The sequence below is a fragment of the Brassica napus genome, chromosome C4, assembly GCF_020379485.1.
Source record: "Brassica napus cultivar Da-Ae chromosome C4, Da-Ae, whole genome shotgun sequence".
In the NCBI taxonomy this organism is placed as follows: domain Eukaryota; kingdom Viridiplantae; phylum Streptophyta; class Magnoliopsida; order Brassicales; family Brassicaceae; genus Brassica; species Brassica napus.
The window spans coordinates 51,133,726-51,149,470 of record NC_063447.1 but is presented as its reverse complement, the minus strand read 5'-3'; the positions used below and the strand labels follow the sequence as shown (position 1 = coordinate 51,149,470).

Below are 15,745 nucleotides of genomic sequence, written 5' to 3'. Positions count from 1 at the left end.
GTGAAGTTATATGCTTATTAGAGATGTCTCGCGGCTGGGGAACCATAACTTTGTATGGTAATACGACTAAACAATAACAGGACAAATGTATTTTGGTTGTCCAACATTACACACGTCTTTTAGAAAAACATATTTAGAACAAATAGCGAACAAGCGCAATAGTCTCTAGTCTAAAGAAATTGACACAAAAATCGAAAGACAATAAATCTTGCCATCAAGAATGAGAACTTTTACAAGCTATACTTACTGAGTAGAGACGACTTGGCTTCAGTTAAAAATAGGTAAAAATCCGAGATATTTTCTGACATGATCCAGATTGTTAAACCTTAACCACTGTACTTGCAGAGGTTTTCAAAACCCATGTACTCGTGCCGTTGCAACTTGCCCATCATGTTCACTATTCCCACGCCACCTAATAACAAATATAACATTACACATCTACTCAAGGTGACTAAAAAATCCCGTCACTAGCTGCGCAAGATATCTATCCTATCCATTTTGATAGATAATTGTTAAAGCAGAACAAATTAAAAGTACTGAAATTCAAAGAAATAGTTTTTGGTGAGTGAGGGAGGTCATGTACCAAGTGATATAGCGCTGATAAAAATCGTGGAGGCGAGGATGAAGATGATGAGGGATGCTCGGCCGAGGACTGCTATCAGTCTTCTGACTACATGTTGTCCAACCAAAGCTGCAATTGTTGCCACTCCCACAAGATACAGAGCTACATAGACATAAAAGTAGACATCCCGAGGTAAGAAAAACAGTCTTATCAAACATAATGTAACATATAAACTCACCATATGGAATAGGGAATCGTTTGAGAAGATAGTATTCTACAACAGACATGGATGAAGAGAAAGTCATAGCAAAAGTCGCTGTGGCACTTGAGACCTGCAATAACAAAAAGTAGAGATCAAATGATACAAGTACTAGTGATTCTCGTTTATGACAAATTCTCACACCTGTGGAGGGACACCGAGCTCAAGAAACAATGGTCCCATGATAAAACCTCCGCCTAAACCAAGTAACCCACCGACTACACCCGCCAATACGCCAAATGAACAGTAAAGGATAAGCTGACCAATGGTAAAATTAGAGCCTCCTTGTCCATTAGATGCAATGATTCTTCTACCCTGGTACAAAGCTACTGCCTCGTAGCCTGATACACCAACTGCAACCGGAATCTGCATGAATCGGAAGAGATGTAAGTAACCAGTGTACATGGTTCTCTCAGCAAACTAATAAAAATAAAATGTAACTGAATGTTATACCTGTAACAAGTTTATGACCCAATATCCTACTGAACAAGTTGGCATATTTGTCTGTTTCCATGAAAAGAACATGAATAAAGTTTGAACATGTAAAAGTATGCTCAAAATGATACATATGAATGTGTACTAACTAACCTTGGCTATCTGCAGTGCCAGGAAAACAATCCAGACGAAAACGAGAAGTCCAAGTTCCTTCCAGTATACATTCTCAATAATACTTACCTGCAGTAAAATTAGCATTGTTAACTCTTGACATAACACAGAACTAGCACTAGTGTAAAGATAATAGAATTAATTCACTTCTCGTTTCTTGTTGTTTCCAGGATTGGTGCTCGGAGCTGCAGGAAGAGGCATATATTCTACTTCTGTGGCAGATACACCTGGTGAAAAGTAGATTATGTTTAACCCAAAAAAGAAGAAGAAAAAACAGAGGTTGTAATATGGTTGTCACTGAAACATGTTTGACACAACAAAAACTCAACTCACCATCTGACTCTAAACGCTTAGCAGCTTCCTGTAGCACAAAAAAGTTTGATAGGCATTAAAGATTGAAAGTTCTTATAAAACAATATTATAGAAAGGATATTCAAAGAATAATTCATGAAAGTTAGGGATGTACCATTTTCTCTATAGTCTCCTTGTTCCAAGTCTCACGACCTTTCAAAAACGCCTTTGTTGATGTACCTGCATACACATTGATATAATAAGTCTAACCACGGATGGAGAAAGACAATGGGTCTAACTGGTAACAATCGCAGGAACATTGGAAACGGATAGAAAATGAATGGAAAAGAATAAAATTATAGGAATGATGAGGAGTAATGATTCGTTATCATATGTAGTGAGGAACAAATTTATTCAATATTTTCCTACAATAAAAGGAATGGAAAGGAAAATTTTCTTAGGATTATGAGGATTTTTTTTACCTAGAAAGAGGATTATGAGGAGTACTGTGACCATCCAATCTGGAAACATGACATTGAAAGCGACACCAACGCTAATCCCAAGCATAAGCATGGGCTGGATCAACAGCGCGAGATCGTAGTCGATGATTGGCATATCAAGCGTAGGATGCCTCAATCTAAGATTGTAATACACAGTTGACACAGAAGCTCCCACGATCATGCCTATTAAAAGAAAATGATCAAAATAACCATATAAAACTGATACTCTGAAATAATGTTAGTATAATGTTATCCCTCTTACATTTTGACAAAGCTGTTGCTGATTTAGGATCAAAGCCGATAATCAAACTGAGCATAGGTACGAAAATGCCACCTCCACCAACACCTCCTACGCTACCAAACGCAGCTCCAAAGAATCCAACGAGTGTGCCCAAAACAATTTGCCAGTTGAACTCAAATTCCTGGAAAAATGATTTTTATTTTTCTTTTTCTTTTACTAAATCCGGATCAGATCAAAGAGAAAAACTACTTACGGGCCAGACATGATGATAACCTGTCTGATTAGGTTCCCATAGAAAATCCAGGAAGAAACTGGGTGGTTCGTCACTTTCCCTCGCCTTGGAATAAAAAATGCCCCTCTCAGCGGAAACGAAGGCAAAAGCTAAAGCGAAATTGGTGAAGAGAACGATCACTGATCTCAGACCCCGACACTTCCATCTCAGTTCCGACATTTTTGTGTTTTCGAAAATCACAAGTACACGAGTGAATCCGTATCTTACTTTTTCTATATAACCTCTGTTCTTAATTTTTTTTTAATAAATTCCGCCCGAGTCTCTGAGACTTGGAACCTAGACGTGCTAGATTGAGGTGACGTATGAGGATTAAACATTAACAGTGAGTCAAATCCACATCTGTCGCCTAGCTGTTTTTACTTTAAAATCAAAGAAAAGTATTGTCATTAATGACGCCAGATAACATAGATCATGAAATAAGTTTTCACCAACTCCCAAATGATGACGACTAATTTTCATTTGCTAATAAAATACATGAATTATTTTGAATCTCTGTTTAATATACGAATTATTTTTCGTTGCCTATTAAATACACAAACTTTTGAAATTCTCAGATTTTACACATCGTTTTAGACGGCGTTAAATATATTTAACGGAAGTGACGACGGCGTTAGTGTTTAATTAACACGTGTTTAAATTTTGAAAATAAAATTTCTTAAAAATACACAAACTATTTTTCATTTGCTAATGAAATACACAAACTATTTTTGGATTTTCATTTAATACACAAACTAAATTTTGTTTTCCATTAAATACACAAACTTTTAAAATTTACAGATTTTACACATCGATTTAGACGATGTCAACTATGTTTAGCAGAAGTGAAGACAGTGTTTTAACTAAACAAGTGGTTTAACTGTGAAAAGCACTCTCACCCTCAGCCAATTGAAATTAATTCGAGTTAGTTTCAATTCGAGTTTGACACTCTAATCTATTCCAACCTCTTTTATCCTCCAAACTATGTCCATTTTCTTCTTATTTACTTTGATTTCCCTTTATATCGATTCGAAGTGGAGTCGATTTTCATGTCGTGAAAAAAGACGAAGAAAACTAAGTAATCTTAAACGAGTTTTTGATTTTGGAATTAGTTTAGTGTTATGCATTTCTAATTCTTGTTTTTCGCTTTGATAGTCCTGATAATGATTCAAGGTTAATTTACACTATGATAAATAAGTTTAGTGTTATGAATTAGGTTCTACATATATTCTTTCTACAATGATAAAAAAATTTGAAATTTCATCAAAAAAATTTACACTATAGAAGCGTACTGGAGAAGAAAGCTAGCAATATAATCTAACATAGGATTTTTAAGGAATTTTTTCTCCACAGTTAACCACATGCTCAATTAAACACTAACATTGTCTTCACTTCTGCTAAACATAGTGACATCGTCTAAATTGATGTGTAAAACTTGAAAATTTTAAAAGTTTGTGTATTTAATAGAAAACAAAAATTAGTTTGTGTATTAAAGGAGATCCAAAATAGTTAGTGTATTTTATTAGCTAATGAAAAATAGTCTGTGTATTTTTAAGGAATTTTCTTTTCAAAATTTAAACATGTGTTAATTAAACACTAACGTCGTTGTCACTTCCGTTAAATATAGTTAATGCCGTCAAAAATGATTAAAATTTGTGAATTTCAAAAGTTTGTATATTTAATACGCAACAAAAAATAGTTCGTGTATTAAACATGGATCCAAAATAGTCCGTATATTTTATTAGCAAATGGAAATTAGTCCGTATATTTTTAAGAAATTTTCCTTAATAAAATTTCATCTATGTGTGTGCTTTTCACTTTCTCACCATTTTCTCCACTCACATTTCAACATATGTCACTACATGTTCCACTTTTTTTTTGTATTCAACTAATCGAATGTATAAATTCCATTTAACCCACATGCATATTTTAAACAATTTAACTACTTCTCGTAATGGATATAACATTTACTAGATTTTGAACCGCACGTCCATGCAGATAATTTTACATTTTATAAATGTATTTGATATTATTACAAATGTTTTAAATATATAATTTTCATTTTAGTGTTATGTATTATGTAACTCTATAATACTATTGTTTATATTTTTCTTATTTGGCATCATTAATTGATTTGTTTGATACATTTTACTTTGTTATTAATTTTTATTAATTACGAATATATTTTCAAGTTAGGTACAACAAAATAACAATATGAAATAATCAAATAGATAACCTCTTTCAAAATATGTTTTTTCTTAATTTATGCATTTTGCATATAATACATTTTAAAATTTTATTTATTTATATCATCAAAAATTATATGTTTAAGATAATTTATATTTATATGTTGTTTAAAAAAAAATATACTTTAACATATATCATTTTTGTATTTTACGGGATTTATAAGTAAAATCATTGTTATGTTTAAATAATATAGTCCTATTATTTTTATAGATTTTATATATAGTAGCATCTATCATATCATTTTAATAAATTTTGTTGATATAGGATATTTTGGATGTTATGATATTAAGTTTTTTTTTACAATTAAGATTTCAAGATATTTGTTTACTTTAAATTTTGCAAAATATATATATTTTATTTTTTCGTGGTGCATATTAAAAAGTTATTCTTTACTATCTATGATTTTATCTTTTGTAAAATTTGAAATATTATCATTTTGAGTTTGAATATTTATTTTCAAAATTGTAATTTTTGTCAAGAAAACTTTAGAAAATTACACAACTATTTTTGAGTTTGGAAGATTACACGAATTTTGAATTGTTTTTGTTACTACATTAATATATTATTTTATAATTTTTTTGAATTTTTGGTAATATTTTCTAAATTTTTGTCAACAGATTTTGTTATATTTAAAAATATTAAAAAATTTATAATTAAAATTTGATTTGTCATTAATATTTTAAATGAATTACTAAATTTTACAGTTTTCTAATAACTTATTTTTTTAAATAGTAACTAAAAGTTATTGTATACTATTATATTTTTGTATATAAACATTTTTAAACAATATAATGTTGAGAGTTTCAAAATAAATAAAAATATAACATATAGTTACAGATATAAAAGTTTAACCTATGTTAGTAAATTTGTTTTTGTATAAAATATTATATAGTTTACTAGTTTTAACCCATTTTAATGATGAGTGATAATTTATTTAAAGGATGTTTTTTAAAAAAATATATAATTTACCTATTTAATATAGTTTTACCATATTTAATTCATATAACATTTCTATTTTTATATAATACATAATCTAATTATATAATTTATAAAAAAAATAGTATAGAATTTTATTTTGTTGTTTTATAATAAAATTTTAGTTAACATTGATTTATAATAATATTATATTACTAACTACGAAATTAATGTGTTATTTTATAAAAATATTTAAATTTCAAGTAAGATTTTGTTAGATTCTTTCCAGGGGTGTCAAAATGAGTTAACTCGCTCAACTCAACTCAGCTCAGCTCATGGTGAGCTGAGGTCTTTCATGAGCTAGCTATATGTGTGCTTTAATATACAAACTCGAACTCAGATCATCTAGATCATGAGTTAAATGAGCTAACTCGCGATCAGACATGAAAATTTTTATAAAAATAAAAAAATAGAATATCAATATAATATTAAATTTAAAATTCCAAAGAGTTAATATTTAAATACTGAATAAAAACAAGACCTAATAATATATTAAATCAAACCTAAATCAGTGATCCAAAAATATATTTTACATAAAAGTTTTGTGATGATTCATATTCAAACTCTTTATCTATTCAAATCGTAAAGATATATATTTCGCATGAAAGTCTTAGGAATATTTATTTTAGTTCTAAAGATATATGATATGATGATTTATATCAATATTATTTTACATTTTAGTATATGTTTATTACTTTTTGGTTTTATATTTTAGTTTTATAAGATAAATATGATTAGTATAAAAATTATTTTTCTTACATAAGAAAAATAAAAGTCATCCATATATATATACATATAAAGTATGAAGCGATCAAGCTCATGGGTTAGCTCATGTTCATTAAAGATCGTTCATATAACTCGTGATATAATTTAAGCTCGATTATTAAACTCATTTATTAAGTGAGCCGAAAAAATAGAGACCATGCTCATGAAAAATTGAGCTGAGCTGAACCAGCTCATGAGCTATAACTCATTTTGACACTCCTAATTCTTTCCCAACAAATTTTGTTGTAATTAAAAAAATTCAAATTTATTGTTGGATTTTTTTATTAGTATAAATAATCAAATATGTTATATTAACTAATTCTTTAAATGGTACTACTATGCCTTGTTAATAGTAGATAAAAGTGAGACTCTAAATTAATAGATTAAATATTCAACTATTTCATTTACATGAACTTACCAGTAGATGTTAGGCATGGGTGCAAGCCGGGTACTTGGTGTTTTAGCATTACTCGTTACTTGATTTGTTTTGTGCAAGTATTTTTTTTTTACTTGCACTTGTATTTGATTTGATCAAATATTATCAAAATTTTAAATACTTACAAATTACTTGGTACTTGTTTATTTTTGTTCAAAATTTTAAACTAGGTGTAGCAAAAATTTTAAGTAAAGCTAGACATGAGATAAATACATTTAATTTTCATATACTTGTTACTCTGTTTAGTCGACTTACAGAGGCTACATTTGAACACAATAAATATAGAGATAAATTTATGAATATCCTAAAATACATGTGTCATCCTACAATGATGAAATTACTCTTTATTTATAAATCATAAAAGATCATGAAGTTTAATATAAATATTTTTTTAATAATGGAATTCCAATAATTCTAGAGGATACAAGTATCAATAAAAATTAGACAACTTATAAAACCAGAACAACTCGTAAGGATAAACATATTAGTGTGTGCTTCACTTTCTCACCATTTTTCCACTCGCATTTTAACGTATATCACTACAGATTCCAATTTTTGTATATAATTAACTGAATGTAGTCAATTCTATTCAATCCATACGTGTCTTTTTAAGAAGTTCAACTATCTTTTGCAATGAATTTAATTAAACGAGAGATTCAACTATTTCATTGTACATGCCTTTACCGGTACATGTGTGACGAAAGAAAATGGGCTTATCAGACATGGTAATCTGCCGTTTTGGGCTTCATAATCAGTGAATTGACGTGAATGAAAATATAGAGATAAATTTATGAATATGCTAAAATACATGTGTCTTCTTACAATTTCAACAAGAATATAATTTGTCTGGCCTTGGGCGTCAAGTCCGTCGCTTCTTAAGAATTAGGAGAGAAGAGAAACAAAGCATTAATTCGATAAAGGCTCCTCAAATGGATTCTAAAATGGGAAATTTCTTCGACTCCATCGGTTCCTTCTTCAGCGGCGGCGACAAGATCCCTTGGTGCGACCGTGAGGTCATCCTTGTAAGTCTCCTCTCTCTCGATCTTGTAAAGCGAACAAAATCACGATTCGATTTGTGGGTGATTTCCCATAATCTGTTTGATTTCTCGATGATTGATCGGAAGACTCTTAATCGTATCTGAAAACCGCAATTGATGTGTGTAAATTCAGATTATAAGTCAAAGCATGATGATTGGTTGTTTTCAGGAATGTGAGAAAGAAGTTAAGACAGCAACGGACGGGGACTCGGAAGACCAAAAGAAAGAGAGCATTATGCGATTGTCTTGGTCTCTTGTCCATTCCCGACAAGCCGAAGATATCCAGCGTGGAATCGCCATGCTCGAAGGTATACAGCTGTTTGCATCAAATGAAAGTGTTTTTTTTTAAAAAAATTATTATTACAAAGCTTGACGAAACTCTTTTTGATGCAGCTTCTCTAGCAACTAGTAGCCCTCCTTTGCAGGACCGGGAGAAGATTTATCTTCTTGCTGTTGGTTATTATCGTACTGGAGACTACTCTAGAAGCAGACAGCTCGTGGAGCGCTGTCTCGAGGTTTGATAATAGCCTCATAGTGTTAATAAAACAAATGTTTTTTTTTTAACTCTTTTAACGTGTTTTTGTTTCCATAGGTTCAACCTGATTGGAGGCAAGCTTTAGCCTTAAAGAAAACCATTGAAGACAAAATCGCAAAAGGTAAATTAAAATGCGGCTTTGAATCTTTTCTTCTTTTGCTGCTAGTCTGAACAGAATAATGTGATGTTGAACTTTGTTGGTCATAATTTGCAGATGGTGTTATTGGGATAGGCATCACGGCTACAGCCGTTGGCCTCATAGCCGGTGGAATCGCTGCTGCTTTGGCTCGCAAAAAGTGACCCTTGCAGATTCGTTGTGCATATAAATAACATATGCTTTCTTTTAAGTTCTTTTTTTTTGTTTTTTCAGCTTTCAGATGTTCCATTACTTTATTTTATATGCTCTGTTCAAATAGTAATTCTCCCCTCTCACGCCTATACCCCAAAGTCAGAGCCAAACTTATTGTGTTTCTACGGTCATAATCTGATAATTGTTTGTTTGTAGAAGACATAGCATAGATATAAAGTACCATATAACTAATCGTCAACCACGTCGTTCACTTCATAAATCTCATGAACGTAAGACATAAAACAAATATTTAGCTATAAACATATGCCTAATAATCTCATTTAAACATAGAAAACTTGATGGAATCTATACTATTAAAAGAGAAGAAGTTTAAATAAATCTACCTATGAAAGTCATTTTGGATCTTTTCCTTTTTTCATTTTTTGGTCTAACCATATCTATTATAACAGCTAGCATCTACGACCTTTGTAACCCAAATAATTCGAAAAAAATATTCTAAGTTGACATCTACTTTAAATTTCATTTTAATAAAATAGACTATTATCTAACCAGAAATCGCCATCTCATATCCTATATAACCCACCTCTCACCAAACTCAAGAGCATCACATCACCAATATCAAAAACATAAAACCCGAGGCTCAGACCCAAGGAAACCAAAAAATGCTAAAGTGGTTCATATCCTATTTTTTTAAATCATTGCAATCCTCATCTCCCCCTCATGATAAGGTATTACATTTTTACATGGTTGAACTATGGGACTATGTGTTTAGAAATCGCGGCTAACATGTTTACTTTCATTATATATTCAGATCTCTTATTATGGTTTTCTTATATGTTTCAGCTCTCCACAAAACAAAAAGATTTGTCCACAACCTCTAGAAAACAACAAGTTTATGCTTTGGATGGAAAATAACAAGGATATTATTGAAGTAGAAGATAATGATAATCCAGATTGCTGTGCCAAATGTAATTTTGTTTGGAATCCAATATCTCTTACCTGGGAAGCAAACATCGAGATTTGAAGAATATTCTAAATGTACTTTTCATTTGTTTTCTTATGAAGATTATATTATTAGTACGTGAGAGGAAAATGCATTTGTACTTTTCATTTGTTTTCTTATGAAGATTTACAATTTGATTTTGTCAAACAATAAAATATCACGAAACACAAAGGGGGATTTTATTTTGTCATAAATTTATATTAATAATAAAGGGGCATTAAAATTGCGGTTTGAAGCACGAAACACAACTCAATAAATGTGAAATCTGAATAACAAACCAATATACTAAGTGGAAGCAAAACAACTACAATACTTCCTCTACAAGTTTATCATAAGTTTAGGAAGCAAAATAACTATATAAATGACTTGCTTTTATCTCTTGCTTATATTTGAGTAGACAATTTATCATAAGTTTAGAAAGCAAAATAACTATAGAAGAATTAACAACTAAATAAATGTGAACTCTGAAAAACTAACGAATATGCTAAGTGAAAGCAAAATATCTTCATTACTTCCTCTACAAGTTTATTTATTATTGTCAACAACAAAAAATTTTAAAAGCTTAGATTTTATTCCTATAAATACGGTAACTAACATTTTAGGCGAGCTATTAAATTTAGTGTTTTTTACTTCACGTATTTGTTACGTTAACTAGCTTGTAGGTTATGTATGGGTGCAAATATATTTTAAAAACAAAAAATCAACATATCAAAACAGAATGATTATACATAAGTTACGAATTTTTATTTAAAATTTACGGTGGAGATATTACTGATTTGGTCGTTTAGACAAAATGTAATGTCCCAAAAAATTAATAAGAAAACATTTTCAATAGTTAAAATAATGAAAATCTAGAGCCTACAAGTCTGAACTCTTGTATAAGTTATGTTTTTAAATCTAATAAAATAAATATATATTCTTTATAGAGAAATTATAACACACCGCTGATCAAATTTTGGATGGATGTTACAAAAACTGATAATATGATGATCGTGAAGAGTAAATAAATCACCAATAATCAACAGACGATCCAAAATTAATGTCAAGACACCAAATGAAAGCCTCTGACAAAAGCTATCAAGACATGGTAATAAGTCTTGAAATACTTGTCTGCAAGGTCATAAATCGGTCAAATTGCACTCAATTGAAAGATGAAATTTGTAGAGTCTGACTACAGTTTTTAAGGCGCTTATCAGTGTGCCACATACCAGTCTGAAACCCGTCCCAGAACCCAGACGATCAGTTAGAAATATTAAAAAATTTCTCAAAACTTCTGGAATCGAAAACCTTGCCCATCAGATTCTCCTTGATTCCAGTGGTCAAATAATGAACGGCCAACGCTGTTGGGTTTCTGGAATTGTATAGTTTCCACTGTAATTCTGAATCAAACATGAAATCATCAATGATTAGCTAAATCTCTTTGAGGGTGGAACATTTTGAAAATAAAAAAATAGAAGCTTACAAAATCATTTAAAACAAGCTATAATACAACCATAAATTTTCAAAACTAAAACCAATAAAGTGTAATTATTAAAATACTAGAAATCACATTTATTTCTTGGCAAAATCCAACAGAGGTGAATAGTGATAAAAAAAGTTCAGCAATTTAATCCTAATCCGCAAAGGAGGCTGTGGAAAAATTTGGGGGGGGGGGGGAAGGCGCTGAAACGAGTATAAATATTGAATATTTTGATGGAAAATACATATTATGGGCTTCAAATTGAATCAATGCACTTGATGAAGACATAACGTCGTTTTTATTTGTCTGCAAGGTGGTCCTTCTATTTTACAATATTTACAAACATCACTTTAAACTTTTGAAACTGATCATAAATCTCTGTGAACTGTATAGATTCAAACTTTTAATTTCATCATAATAACACAATCATTTTTACTATGTGTACATACATTTGGGCATTGCACAGTCTCATTACAGTTTTTAACATTTCACAATACAAAAAATACGTAACTGCAGTTCCACATAGTTTCGTAAATGTATCTAAGAGTTAGCAGTTTCTTTTGTGCTTATTAATATCACAAACTGTAATTTAAAACATTGTTTTTTTTAGTAACATTTGTGAAAACATATATAAATAGGAAGGTATCAAACTTTTTAAACATCACAACAAAATATCAAAACAAATAGATTTTAAAATCGGTAATTCTTAACTACTACTAAATTTCCAAAAAGATGAAATCTAGTGTTTTGTTTGCAACTCTTCTAGTAATTTTTATGTCATGTAAGTTGATTTTCAGTGATAAATATTATATCATACATTTTTAAAATCTTTAATATTTTAAATGAATTATTAATAGCTCTATGTATGACTGAAAATTTTGTAGGTGCCTCAAATATTTTTGCAAATTCCTTTTCTGAAGATAAAACATATATTTCAAGTCAAGCACCTAGCCCCCAACTTGATATCCAAATAAAAAAACAAGTGCTTTATGATGAAAAACTTAAACCTCATGCTGCCAATAATCCACTTGGATTTTGTCAAGAATGTGCACATCATTGTATTAGAAAGAAGAGGTTTATGCTAAATTGCCGAAACTGGGTTTGTTCTTGTGATTATAGCAGATATAATCAGAGAATATGTAAAGGATGGCAAAGATTATGGTGCATTAATCACTAAGATATATTTTGGAATTCAAATATAAAATAAATAAACCATTATATTATTTACTATTAAATTTTAGTGTTTTTTACTTCACATATTTGTTACGTTAACTAGCTTGTAGGTTATGTATGGGTGCAAATATATTTTAAAAACAAAAAATCAACATATCAAAACGGAATGATTATACAGAAGTTACGAATTTTTATTTAAAATTTACGGTGGAGATATTACTGATTTGGTCGTTTAGACAAATTGTAATGTCTCAAAAAATTCATAAGAAAACATTTTCAATAGTTAAAATAATGAAAATCTAGAGCCTACAAGTCTGAACTCTTGTATAAGTTATGTTTTTAAATCTAATAAAATAAATATATATTCTTTATAGAGAAATTATAACACACCGCTGATCAAATTTTGGATGGATGTTACAAAAACTGATAATATGATGATTGTGAAGAATAAATAAATCACCAATAATCAACAGACGATCCAAAATTAATGTCAAGACACCAAATGAAAGCCTCTGACAAAAGCCATCAAGACATGGTAATAAGTCTTGAAATACTTGTCTGCAAGGTCATAAATCGGTCAAATTGCACTCAATTGAAAGATGAAATTTGTAGAGTCTGACTACAGTTTTTAAGGCGCTTATCAGTGTGCCACATACCAGTCTGAAACCCGTCCCAGAACCTAGACGATCAGTTAGAAATATTAAAATTTTTCTCAAAACCTCTGGAATCGAAAACCTTGCCCATCAGATTCTCCTTGATTCCAGTGGTCAAATAATGAACGGCCAACGCTGCTGGATTTCTGGAACTGTATAGTTTCAACTGTAATTCTGAATCAAACATGAAATCATCAATGATTAGCTAAATCTCTTCGACGGTGGAACATTTTGAAAATAAAAAAATAGAAGCTTACAAAATCATTTAAAACAAGCTATAATACGACCATAAATTTTCAAAACTAAAACCAATAAAGTGTAATTATTAAAATACTAGAAATCACATTTATTTCTTGGCAAAATCCAACAGAGGTGAATAGTGATAAAAAAGTTCAGCAATTTTAATCCTAATCCGCAAAGGAGGCTGTGGAAAAATTTGGGGGGGGGGGGGGGGAAGGCGCTGAAACGAGTATAAATATTGAAGATTTTGATGGAAAATACATATTATGGGCTTCAAATTGAATCAATGCACTTGATGAAGACATAACGTCGTTTTTATTTGTCTGCAAGGTGGTCCTTCTATTTTACAATATTTACAAACATCACTTTAAACTTTTGAAACTGATCATAAATCTCTGTGAACTGTATAGATTCAAACTTTTAATTTCATCATAATAACACAATCATTTTTACTATGTGTACATACATTTGGGCATTGCACAGTCTCATTACAGTTTTTAACATTTCACAATACAAAAAATACGTAACTGCAGTTCCACATAGTTTCGTAAATGTATCTAAGAGTTAGCAGTTTCTTTTGTGCTTATTAATATCACAAACTGTAATTTAAAACATTGTTTTTTTTAGTAACATTTGTGAAAACATATATAAATAGGAAGGTATCAAACTTTTTAAACATCACAACAAAATATCAAAACAAATAGATTTTAAAATCGGTAATTCTTAACTACTACTAAATTTCCAAAAAGATGAAATCTAGTGTTTTGTTTGCAACTCTTCTAGTAATTTTTATGTCATGTAAGTTGATTTTCAGTGATAAATATTATATCATACATTTTTAAAATATTTAATATTTTAAATGAATTATTAATAGCTCTATGTATGACTGAAAATTTTGTAGGTGCCTCAAATATTTTTGCAAATTCCTTTTCTGAAGATAAAACATATATTTCAAGTCAAGCACCTAGCCCCCAACTTGATATCCAAATAAAAAAACAAGTGCTTTATGATGAAAAACTTAAACCTCATGCTGCCAATAATCCACTTGGATTTTGTCAAGAATGTGCACATCATTGTATTAGAAAGAAGAGGTTTATGCTAAATTGCCGAAACTGGGTTTGTTCTTGTGATTATAGCAGATATAATCAGAGAATATGTAAAGGGTGGCAAAGATTATGGTGCATTAATCACTAAGATATATTTTGGAATTCAAATATAAAATAAATAAACCATTATATTATTTACTATTAAATTTTAGTGTTTTTGACTTCACGTATTTGTTACGTTAACTAGCTTGTAGGTTATGTATGGGTGCAAATATATTTTAAAAACAAAAAATCAACATATCAAAACAGAATGATTATACATAAGTTACGAATTTTTATTTAAAATTTACGGTGGAGATATTACTGATTTGGTCGTTTAAACAAAATGTAATGTCTCAAAAAATTCATAAGAAAACATTTTCAATAGTTAAAATAATGAAAATCTAGAGCATACAAGTCTGAACTCTTGTATAAGTTATGTTTTTAAATCTAATAAAATAAATATATATTCTTTATAGAGAAATTATAACACACCGCTGGTCATATTTTGGATGGATGTTACAAAAACTGATAATATGATGATCGTGAAGAGTAAATAAATCACCAATAATCAACAGACGATTCAAAATTAATGTCAAGACACCAAATGAAAGCCTCTGACAAAAGCTATCAAGACATGGTAATAAGTCTTGAAATACTTGTCTGCAAGGTCATAAATCGGTCAAATTGCACTCAATTGAAAGATGAAATTTGTCGAGTCTGACTACAGTTTTTAAGGCGCTTATCAGTGTGCCACATACCAGTCTGAAACCCGTCCCAGAACCTAGACGATCGGTTAGAAATATTAAAAAATTTCCCAAAACCCTGGAATTGAAAACATTGCCCATCAGATTCTCCTTGATTCCAGTGGTCAAATAATGAACGGTCAACGCTGTTGGGTTTCTGGAACTGTATAGTTTCCACTGTAATTCTGAATCAAACATGAAATCATCAATGATTAGCCAAATCTCTTTGATGGTGGAACATTTTGAAAATAAAAAAATAGAAGCTTACAAAATCATTTAAAACAAGCTATAATACGACCATAAATTTTCAAAACTAAAACCAATAAAGTGTAAGTATTAAAATACTAGAAATCA

The 15,745-nt window shown here is 30.0% G+C and overlaps 2 protein-coding genes across 2 annotated transcripts; one reads left to right on the top strand and one right to left on the bottom strand.

The window, feature by feature from the left end:
* Nucleotides 1-35: 35 nt before the first annotated feature.
* Nucleotides 36-3,046, bottom strand: LOC106401027 (sulfite exporter TauE/SafE family protein 3). The gene is made up of 12 exons (XM_013841445.3): nucleotides 2,713-3,046; nucleotides 2,481-2,640; nucleotides 2,201-2,401; nucleotides 1,894-1,958; nucleotides 1,761-1,788; nucleotides 1,575-1,654; nucleotides 1,410-1,496; nucleotides 1,275-1,325; nucleotides 966-1,187; nucleotides 801-894; nucleotides 584-724; nucleotides 36-412 (listed from the first exon to the last, which is right to left on the bottom strand). The coding sequence occupies exons 1-12, from the start codon at nucleotides 2,908-2,910 to the stop codon at nucleotides 327-329; spliced, it is 1,413 nt and encodes a 470-aa protein (XP_013696899.1). The 5' UTR covers nucleotides 2,911-3,046; the 3' UTR covers nucleotides 36-326.
* A 4,884-nt stretch (nucleotides 3,047-7,930) lies between these two features.
* Nucleotides 7,931-9,226, top strand: LOC106397476 (mitochondrial fission 1 protein A). The gene is made up of 5 exons (XM_013838061.3): nucleotides 7,931-8,172; nucleotides 8,357-8,495; nucleotides 8,581-8,702; nucleotides 8,780-8,843; nucleotides 8,937-9,226. The coding sequence occupies exons 1-5, from the start codon at nucleotides 8,080-8,082 to the stop codon at nucleotides 9,020-9,022; spliced, it is 504 nt and encodes a 167-aa protein (XP_013693515.1). The 5' UTR covers nucleotides 7,931-8,079; the 3' UTR covers nucleotides 9,023-9,226.
* The last annotated feature ends 6,519 nt before the right edge of the window (nucleotides 9,227-15,745 follow it).

Coding starts and splice junctions, on each gene's coding strand:
- LOC106397476 (XM_013838061.3), top strand. CDS start 8,080: ATGGATTCTAAAATGGGAAATTTCTTCGACTCCATCGGTTCCTTCTTC. Junction 8,173..8,356: donor GCGACCGTGAGGTCATCCTT/GTAAGTCTCCTC, acceptor GGTTGTTTTCAG/GAATGTGAGAAAGAAGTTAA. Junction 8,844..8,936: donor TGAAGACAAAATCGCAAAAG/GTAAATTAAAAT, acceptor CATAATTTGCAG/ATGGTGTTATTGGGATAGGC.
- LOC106401027 (XM_013841445.3), bottom strand. CDS start 2,910: ATGTCGGAACTGAGATGGAAGTGTCGGGGTCTGAGATCAGTGATCGTT. Junction 2,402..2,480: donor AGCAACAGCTTTGTCAAAAT/GTAAGAGGGATA, acceptor TTCTTTTAATAG/GCATGATCGTGGGAGCTTCT. Junction 1,497..1,574: donor GAAACAACAAGAAACGAGAA/GTGAATTAATTC, acceptor ATTTTACTGCAG/GTAAGTATTATTGAGAATGT.